General features: G+C 40.1%; 2 protein-coding genes across 4 annotated transcripts in view; one reads left to right on the top strand and one right to left on the bottom strand.

Annotated features, from left to right (window-relative positions):
- The window catches only part of LOC138041957 (uncharacterized), an 11,225-nt gene extending 2,405 nt beyond the window's left edge, over positions 1-8,820 (bottom strand). The window contains exons 1-6 of one of the 3 annotated variants that reach the window (XM_068887668.1): positions 8,757-8,820; positions 8,315-8,351; positions 7,654-7,819; positions 6,172-6,297; positions 3,119-5,384; positions 1,236-1,418 (exon numbers count right to left, since the gene is read on the bottom strand). In XM_068887668.1, coding sequence (XP_068743769.1) covers positions 1,236-1,418; positions 3,119-5,384; positions 6,172-6,297; positions 7,654-7,665 — 2,587 coding nt within the window. In that variant the 5' untranslated portion in view covers positions 7,666-7,819; positions 8,315-8,351; positions 8,757-8,820. Of the gene's footprint in view, positions 1-1,235; positions 1,419-3,118; positions 5,385-6,171; positions 6,329-7,653; positions 8,278-8,314; positions 8,352-8,756 lie in introns of those variants that run through there. The other 2 variants (XM_068887661.1, XM_068887675.1) reach the window with 2 other exon arrangements.
- Positions 8,821-8,857: 37 nt separating this feature from the next.
- LOC138041939 (coenzyme Q-binding protein COQ10 homolog B, mitochondrial-like) overlaps positions 8,858-10,000 on the top strand; it is a 9,594-nt gene continuing 8,451 nt past the window's right edge. The window contains exons 1-2 of the mRNA XM_068887639.1: positions 8,858-8,961; positions 9,069-9,263. Of these exons, the coding sequence (XP_068743740.1) occupies positions 8,888-8,961; positions 9,069-9,263 (269 nt within the window). The 5' untranslated portion in view covers positions 8,858-8,887. The remainder of the gene's footprint in view (positions 8,962-9,068; positions 9,264-10,000) is intronic.

Raw genomic sequence — 10,000 nt, 5'->3', positions numbered from 1 at the left:
ATTTATCAACTCCGTTGATAAAACCAAATCCCTGAAATATCAGTCTCCGCCAGGAACCCATGACCCGGAGCCTACAACTCTACTGTGTTCGTGTAACGGCGTTTTCACAGACCGATTTATTTTTAGATTGAATTTCCCGCGAATGAGACTCCCACAGGAGCCCGATGACCAATTACAAAAAATTAAGCTGACGTCATAGGGTCACCGAACCGGAACTGCCTTTGTTTTTTGACCTAATTCGCGGGAAGGGCTAGTCTAAAAATAAACCTACTTGTGAAAACGCCGTTTCACAGACGCTGTATGGAAGTTGCACGCTCCAGATGGGCTCCTGTCTGCGCTTATAAACAGAAGTTTCCTTTTTGATTTTCCTTGTCTTACTTCAGTTTACGTCATCGTTGCGATATGAAAGTGACGGGAGCGAATCTGGGTCGGTGTCCATCGTTTTATGGAAAAAACGCTTATATTCTGCCAAATTGACTAAAATCTACAGAAGTAGTTTTTTTGCGGGAAGTACCCCTATAAATCTCACTTCCCAAATTCTCTACAGTTGGTGAGTGTCTTAAACGCTTTAAGTCTTAGATTTCTAGATAATTAAGTTCAAATTTTCGTTTTGTTCGATCAGAAATGAGTGACTGATACTGTAACAGAGGGTTATTGTAAGGCTACGTTATCAGAGTTCAAAAAAAGAATCAAGGCACAAAAAAAAGAAATACAGTCTGTATCCGAAAAAAAAATATATCATTCTTTTTTCACTCGTTCGATTGGACGAACATTCAAGCAGCACAATGCCTGTCTCCAACACAGAGGCCTCCTTCATCCTTCAATAGACCATATTCGTATTCTCGGTATTGGACTGCAACTAGCTTGCAATGGAGGCTAATGCGGGGGAATATATTAGAAAGTATTTGCACTTGAAAAGATTCCCCCGCATTAGCCTCCATTGCAAGCTAGTTCCAGTCCAATACCGAGAATACGAATATGGTCTATTCACGATGCAGAGCGGAGTCTTGAAAGAGGGAGAGGGGAAGGGGGGGGGGGGGGGGGAGAGAGAGAGAGCGAAATTTAGTAGCGCGGGGGACACTGGGAAAGGAGGAGAAAGAGTCTTCGTTCACCCTAATCCCGTCGTCCCTCGCGCTTGTTTCTTTTTTCCTTCTTTCTAATTTGCTTCGTTTATTTTCGTGTAAAGGAGCCTTTGCGGAGGAGAGAGGCACAATGAAGTTATACAACAAACCCACCTGCCAACTCATTCAGTCGTCGAATACAAGCTATTTCAGGAGAACCCGCCCCAGGTAAAACGCGGTCACCATGGAGGGCGTTCCTTACACGGTAAATCGAATTCCAGAACCTTTCTTCCGCGGTATCGAGGAGATTCTCACTTGGACCACAAAGAAGCACCGTTTGAAGAGGGCTGATGAAGTCTGAAGAAAAAAAAACAAAACATGGATAAGTCTCGGCAAACTAAAACCATCTAAGGTTATGGCTATTTAACTTGACTGGGAGAGTACAAATGATCTGAACGAAACCCGTCTTCTTTCGGTGGTGATGATTGCTTGTAATCTCGCAATCTGATCGGCTAATTTGCAGTTGTCGATAAGAGTCTAGACAACGCTGTACACGTCATGCTCGCGTCAATTTGTCACGCAATGTAATAGCCAATCAGGAACGCCCATTTTGGGAAATAACCCAATCATATTGCGAGAAAGTTATAGACAACGCTTGCTCTTTCTTCGTGTCATGATTTTGGTCACGCTCTGAAATAAAAAAAACTTTCTTTGGCGTTGAATATTGTGGTAAAAAAACAAATCGAAAGTGGTTCAGCGTTGACTGTACTCTTATCGACAACGATATTCGTCATCACAGTGGTCAAAATGTTGTGGACTCACGAGGCGCAGCAAGCCTCAGCTAGTTCCAAACCAACCAAACCAGAATAATTCCTAATGATACTCTTCAGAGTTAAGCCCAGCGGCCACGACTAATGCGACGGTTCTCGTCATCCCAGAAGAGGTTGGATGTCGCAGGTTTCTCGTATCTTATCTCATGCTCTGGAACAGCATGACAACCACGCCCAATCATGATGGTCCCCGCACAGCGGATTGTTGGTAAATCTTTACGCATCTTTGTATAAGTACCGCCGGTTCTCAACGCGATTTCCGGCTGTAAATTTGGAAAAGGCAGGTAAATGGGTGAATCGTAATCAGTTATCATCATGACGAAAACCACCCAGCGTATTTGCTGGGATTTTCTGAGCGTTCACGAGTCAATACTGTAGAGAACGATGGCTTCAACTTACTGTCAAGCGTGAAAGCGTCAAAATTGAGATTGAATTAAGAGTTTATTAGAACACAAAAAGATGTCAGTAATAGCCCTTATCGGAGTTATCAGCGGTTTTGCCACATGAACGAGGCTAATTGGTCATTTTGTATCGAACTGACCCTTAAGCCTCTTTTGCATGTAGTTTTAAATGTGCCTGCAGGCTCAACTCCAATAAGGTCTATTGAACATGCCAACGCTAAGAGTATAAAGTACAAAACTTTAGCACGAATTTTGTCCGAATGGATGTGTTTGACACTGGAATTGAAGTGACCCATTCTCATTCCCATGTCCCATCTTTCCTCTTTGCCGGTGAGGCCTTCGCACGAGAAAACGAAGGGCTCTAGAGACATAGGAAATTACAATTTTTTCATTGGTTAGCTCGCGAAAAATAAAATCTTGAACCGGAAGTAGAAGAAGCCGATTTGGCGCGGCTGGTGGGTAAAATGATCAGAGTGTCTTTGTTTAAAACTACGATATTACTTATTGCTTTTCTGTGCGACACGAAGGGACACATTCTCTAAGTTGATGTCACTTAAAGCTTCACATGGAGACTCTTCGAGTGTAAATGCTTCTGAGCGCCGCCATGTTTAATGCTATTGACGACTCATAAATGAACTCCGGAAGTCTCAGAATCTGGGGTCTCCGAAGCCCTTCGTTTTCTCGTGCGAAGGCCCCGCCGGCTAAGAGAAACGATGGAATGTGGGAACGAGAATGGAAGTGACCTTGATTAATAGTTAAAAATTTGCTTTTTTACCTGCCAGTCATTTAAAAGCGTTTAAAATGACAAAAGCAACAGCAAGCTCACCTTCATCACCTGATTTGTCTCTAATTTCATCTCTGACAACTACATATCGACATCTCTTCACCCCATCACCGACCACTGTTTCCTTTCTTCGTCGCACAGTCGAAGGCGCCCAGCCCGATTCCCAAGTTTCTATGGTAACGGGTCCTCCGACATCTTGCTCCCTTAAATCGGTAACATATGTCACCAGCTTTGCCCCAGTTGCAAAAGACAGAAGTTGTAGTTTAGAGTAAACAACATTTTGTAGCACGATAATATTGTATGACAAACAGAAATCTATTATCGAGACCTCAACAGTTCCCTTCGCGATAAGAACCCCAATATTAAGGTCTGCGAGAGTTCCTGTGATACGATGACACCAGTCATTTTCTTGATTGAACAAAACGGATTCTTCGAACTCTTTTTTGCTGTCAATAATTTTGTACATATGTAATTCTTCGTAGAGGCCCGCATGACGAAATGATTTAGTTACGTCACCATTAACCAGTGCGATTAAACGCTGACCTTTAGTATCACATGAATTACGTCTCGTAGCTTTACTTTGAGAATCGGAAGTGTTTTCCAACAACAAACCGTTGATAACTCGGGAGAAGGAACTTGGTGGTCCATGAATCAGCTCGGCGTGAATCATATTTAAACAAATGTTAAACTCTTCAAGAACAGTTTTCCCTGAGCAGCGAAAAAGGTTTTTGACAACTTCAATGGCAAGATTCATTTCTTGTTCTTTCCCATGTGATAAAAACTTTCCTAACTTTGAAAGCACCTGCAAATTTCTGTCCATTAACTTCGTGTCATCTTTTGATTGAAAAACAATAGAGTAACGGTCTGTCATATCCGTTGATGATGTTTTCTCCAGCACACTTGCACTTGTCAAATCTGATGTTGTTTCCTTCGTTCTACTGGGCAAGAAGCGTCTTCGATCACGAAATCTGATTCTACCCTCTGCACCCAATAAAGTACTTTCCAAATTTGGATTTTCAGCTTGACCTGAAGTTTTCCTGTCTTTCGAACTGGTTTTACTTGTATAACAAGGTTCCAATTTTTCCGCCAGCGTAGTTTTTGTGAATGATGAATCCAGCAAATCACTTTGACTAATTCCTGTCCTCCTATAACCTTCTTTGTGGCATATATCTGAGGTGTGGTCGTGCGTTGAGAGAGGCGTTTGACACAAAAGTGATCCGGTTGCTGTCATTACTTTGTTAGGAGTTTTCACTAAGTGTCTGCTCCCCTTGAATATTTCAGAGAGCCTCGCTTCTCTACGAGCCTCCTTGTTCTTAGGCTTCAGTTTCTCCGAAAGAGAAGACAGCAATTTGTCAGTTACTTCTTTTTCGTTGTCATGAGAAGAAGATAAATCCTTTGGCTTCATTATTTTCCCGAGGGAACTCTTAAAGGTGTCCGTCTTATAACAAACGGTAGTCTCACTTATGACGTTCTTCGTGTCATCGTCTCTTTCCTGTACAAACACAGAAGACAATTTATTTTTTCTAACTGTGTCGTGAAGACTTTCCTTTTTCGATGTTTGTTTTTCGAACAAAATTCCCTGGTGACAAGGATCCTCCTTTTCCTTGGTGTAACTCGTAAAGGCATCTAAAAAAGAAGCCTCAAATTCCTCTTCTTCTTCTTCTCCTTCTCCATGGACAATTTTCCCACTCCATGAAGAATGACCTTCCAATTTCATCGACACTAATGATGATACTGCAAACTGGGGAACATGGTCTATAACACCCCCATCGCTCTTTCTATTTGGTCCAAACATGCGGGTTTTATGTTCCTTTTTGCCGTCAGTTACGTCCCTAGTTCTCCCAATTACAGCAGAAAAATCTTCCCCTGTTTTAAAACTTTCCATTTCTTGTTGGAAGCTCTTGAATGAAGCCACAGAGGAGCCTGATTCAACGACGGGCACCAACCTTGTGGTCTGTGGGATACTGGTCCCTTTGTCAACCTCAGGAAATTGAAAGTTGTTCCATGCAATGTGACCATTACACCCTGAGATATGATCATCAACCCCATCAAAATACCATGATACATCACCATCATCCTTAACACAATCATCAACAACAGCAGAAGCAGCAGTTTCATCATCATCATCAAGGACTGAGGATTGAAACACTGAAGTCGTGTCGGTGTCAACAATTTCACCGCCAAATGTTTTTACTGAAATGTGATTTTGCAAGGCTTCTGTTAGTGGAAGTGACATTCCTTGCAAAACATCCTCACATACTTCAAGGGCTTGCTCAAAAAGGTGTGCAATAACTGTCATAGGAACACCCTGAAAAGGAATGATTGCAGCAGAACATAAAAAAAAAAACATATACTACTGACTAATCAGAAGATGAAATATTATCAAGCTATTTGATGACAGAAAACCAGAGGTTAAGTGAATGTGTGGCTGAAAGGCACCGCACTTGCTAGTTGAGTTCTTGGGCTCGGTTCTTTTTAATTTTATGAATTTTGTGTCATTTTAAAGTCCCTAAAACATTTCTGCTCTTAAGGACGGTGCCTACTAATTAAAGATATTTTTGCCCATGTATGTGATTATGCAGGAAAGGTAGATCTTAACAAGTGTTATTGGAATCCGAAAAGAAAACTGGGGGTAACCACGCGTTTTTCAAAGATAATTCATGAATAATATTTGTAAAAAGCTTTAAAATACAAAGCAATGTATGGTGTTCTTTCTCAAATTGAAGCTTAATTACCTCTCAAAAATGCTTGGTTACCCCCAATTTTCTTTTTGGATGCCAAGGACACTTACTAAGATCTACTTTTTCCAGATAGTTTTAAACCGCGCAAAAATATCCCTGTATTAGTAAGCATCACCGATGGGAAAACCGCGTATCTCGAGATGCGCAGAACGTATGCGCAATAACAATAGTAGGCACCGTCCTTAAAAATGAAATTGAGAAACTACAAAGGTTCATGCATTGGAATGCTTTTTAAAAAAATACAGAATGACTTATGGAACCTGTGACTTGATTGACTCTCAAGAAACACACGTCAGACTTTATGGTTAAGAGGCAGTCAAGTTAAACCCGGAGAGACTGCCAAAGGCTACAAACCTGATGCTGCAAGTCTTGTACTCCTTTGCTCCAGAAACCGGCCATACAGACAAGTGTTTTGCAGTTTGTTCCATATTTCTTGCTCTGTCCTTGACAGGCGTCATTGATGATAAACCCTGCTGGATGCTTCAAAGGGATTTGAAGTAAAACTGTTGAACTGATTCATAATATTAGGCTCAATAATTACTGGTCACTGTTCAGGAAAGGAGCCCACACCCAGGGAGGAATAAGTGGGGGAAGGGGTGGGTACTTGGGTCAATTTTCGCTGGGTATGTGCCGCTGGTCTCTCAGAATCCCTACCCCTTTATAGTCTATTTTATGGCCAATTATAGACCCCATCTTGGTCACTTTTGGGTAAATGTAATTTTTAGTCACTTTCTGTTATGCATAAACCTTACATAAAGCTTTTAAATAGTAAGTTCAAAACGGAATGTAATGTGACTAGTAAATAATAAATCAACAGCGCTACAGTTCTTTCTGCAACAACTTTTTTTACCCTGCATCTTCCCATTTTTAAATCCCACTAGCCAGAATTTTCTTACCCCCAAAATCCCGACAATTTGCAATCTAGTTATTCTAGTGACTGTTGGGAACTCTGTTGAAAATGCAACCCCCTTATAGTCAATCCAGACGTGAGAATGTGACCCCATCCAGCGGCACATCGCAATTAGCCCCCCCTCCCAGGGGGAATGCGGAACAGACTTGAGAGTGTGGCAGAGAGCCTAAACGAAGACTACATTTGAGAGAGTGGCGACATATTTTACTGATCAATATCCGTAAATCTGATACAGATTTCCTAATTAACAAAAAAATTTCATTTGATGTTCTTTGTTAAAATGTCTTGTATCAAAGAAATACCGGTAAACAAAGAAAATGAATGCTGATGTTTGTTCATTGTTCATCAAAGTGTTGTATAATACATGCAGTAATGGTAACAAATCCGATCCCACTGACATGTTGGTCAACACGTCTGCCAACATGTTGGCTAACTTATCACAAGTGCATCACCGACACAATACCAACACGTCAGGCAATACTCTACAAATATGTTGGCTGACTCACGTCCAACACCTGGGCTGCGTGCTTGAAGGTATGGATTAAGTGAAGCTCCACCTCTGTCCAGCAACACAGAATACTTACTTTTTAATTATAATAAGATGCCATACAGAAAGTATCAGTTTGAAAGCTTTTCCCTATAACAAACACTGTCCGCCATATTGACATCTTTATTAGTACCCAGTCTCAGAAGAGCTTGTTATTGCTAGTTTTTAGTCTCCACTCCGTGAAGGTTGAAAAAAGCTCTTTTTTGTACACACTTTGAGTGACTCTGAGTTTACTCTAATCATACATTGTCATGTTAAGCTAAACAAATTACTGACTTTGACCTTAAAAAATTGGCACATGGCAGGAGGTATTCTGTCTATAAGAGAAAGCCTTCAAGCAATGGTCTATGCTCTAAACAAATGTTGTAATGCCTGGTACCTTGATGTCCATAAACTGCAACAGCTTAGAAGCACTACTGCAAATAACAGTATCTCCTTGACATGAAATGAACTTTAAACTGTGAAATGTAAACTTTCAATTAACAGCATCATCATCCGTTTACTAAGTAGGAGGCCTGTTCATTATCCATGATTAGCCAGTGACACTGACAAATGAATAGATTTAGCATTAGATTGCCACTCACCATTGACAAAATTTTGAAATTAAATGAAATAATATCAAGTACAGATACACCACTTTAATACTACTTCTTAGAGTTTTTATCTGGTGCCTTTTTCTTGCTTCATTAAATTACTGGTATATGTTAATTTGTGTGTCTGTAAATGATTTGGGTCATTCAGTCACAGTTTGCAAAGGGGTTAACAAGTCACAAAAAAAGTTTGAGTTAGTGAATGTGTGAAAAATCAGGCTTATGGACTCTAGGAGATATTTCTTTTCCTACACATGGTTTTTAAGAGACACCTATGACAAGGGTAATTTGACAAAAAAGAGCTCATGAGACCTATATCTAGAAAGACTACTGTTTGTGTCATCCAAAATGGCAGTGAAAGACATAAACAAATTAAAAGGTCTATTAAGTACTTAACTATTTCTCAAGAGTTATTACCTAAGCTGATCATAATTTTAAAAGTTAACTTACCTTTGTTGCGGACCTAATAGCGTTTTTACACATGAAGCTAAAGGAGGAAAAAATAATCCTATAGGTAAGTATAGTATAAAAAGTCTTATTATTGTGAACTATATTGCGAATATTTTTAACATGAATGAGGAGAATACTAATAGTACTAATTAGTTTTAAAGTATAAAAGTGTACATAGTTTGAATAGAGTAAATTTCCAGCTTTTATATATGTTTTATTGTATTTAAGGTTAATTAGTTTTAAATGTGTCCCCAATTAGTTTTACATATATGTATAATGTATGTACGTTTACGTATGTTTGTATGACATGATGCAGGATTTTTTCTGCATTAAAATAAAGGTGGGTACAGCCAAGGGATTAAATTGCCTTTTTTCTCTACAGGAAAAAGAGGAAAAGTTTTGCACTCTTTAGATATCCGTTTTTTGTGTCGTTTCTACATACCAAGAGCGCTTGCCACCAAAAAATTGTTGCTATTTTTCATTGCTACGTCCGCCATGTTTGTTTTGCTTAGTAACCTGGCTATCGGAAATTAATCAGATGACGAAATATCCGTAATAGTCGTTTGTTGAGAAATGGCTGCGGTGGCAGCTCGAACGAAAAGTTTACCGCTATTCCGGCATTCGCTTGCAATCTTGCAAGCTAAAAGGTATTTGGAAAGAAAGGATTATTTTCGATATGTACAAGGTCTTATCTTGCCTTTCAGTTTTCAGAGTGTGTGTATATGATGGCGATAAATTGTTTAACTTTTTCCAGATCTTTGCGACTCTTTCGCCGGTGTTCTCCTGGTTTTGAGTCGCTTTCAAGCCCGAGGGATAACAATCACAACTGTCAGGAATCGAACAAGCCACAAACATGTATGATACAAAAGAGGACGTTACTAGGGTCGATAATTCCAAATCCACTGAATACGTCTCGACGGAAAAAATATTCAGAGAGACGAATACTTGGGTGAGCAGAAAGCGCTTTCTTTGAGATCTGATGGTATTTTTCGTATGTTGCACTTACGTGTCTTTAGTTGCTTTAGAAACTCGTAATTAGTCATTATAAAGTAGCGGGGTTTGCCAAAGTCATAACGAATCAGCAGTCCGAGACTCTTTATAAATGGTTTATTTTACCACATTCGGAGAGAAAGAAATTAATGTTATTAATGCTTGATTAATTAAAGTAACGTAAGTGTGTACATTTTCGTACTTTTGGTACAGTGACAGTAACAAAGGAAAACTTAAGCCTTATATAAGTAAGAATATACTTCAAGTTTGCCTCAGTTCTCCTTTTCTCGATACCCTGTCACTGATGACTTGTGGTAATTGATAATTTAAACCAAACTGCCCCACAGCGGAGGCAGCATAATATGGAAGAAGAAGAACAACTTGGATTGAAAAGTAGAAATTTTGGTCTCAGCATTTGAGGAAAGCGACAAGGGAAGTAGCACCTAGGTGATCTTGCTGGTATTCTTTCCTACTGGGGAATCTGGCCTCCCTGCTTTGGTTAAAGTCCCTGGTAGCTGCCGCCTCTACAGCCTGGAGGTGCACAGGAACCAGTAGATTGATTACGTCAAGTTGCTGATTTCAGTCCATGTTCAGGTCCTGAGGTGCAAGAACAGAGAAAACTGTTACTGTCCGTGCACCAGTCTCAGGACGCTGCACAAGGTCGTCCATGACCCTGAGAGTCGTCGCTGTTTGATT

Source organism: Montipora capricornis, chromosome 1 (assembly GCF_036669925.1).
Source record: "Montipora capricornis isolate CH-2021 chromosome 1, ASM3666992v2, whole genome shotgun sequence".
Taxonomy (NCBI): Eukaryota; Metazoa; Cnidaria; class Anthozoa; order Scleractinia; family Acroporidae; genus Montipora; species Montipora capricornis.
The sequence above is the reverse complement of the archived record's forward strand: the minus strand, read 5'-3'. Positions and strand labels throughout refer to the sequence as shown.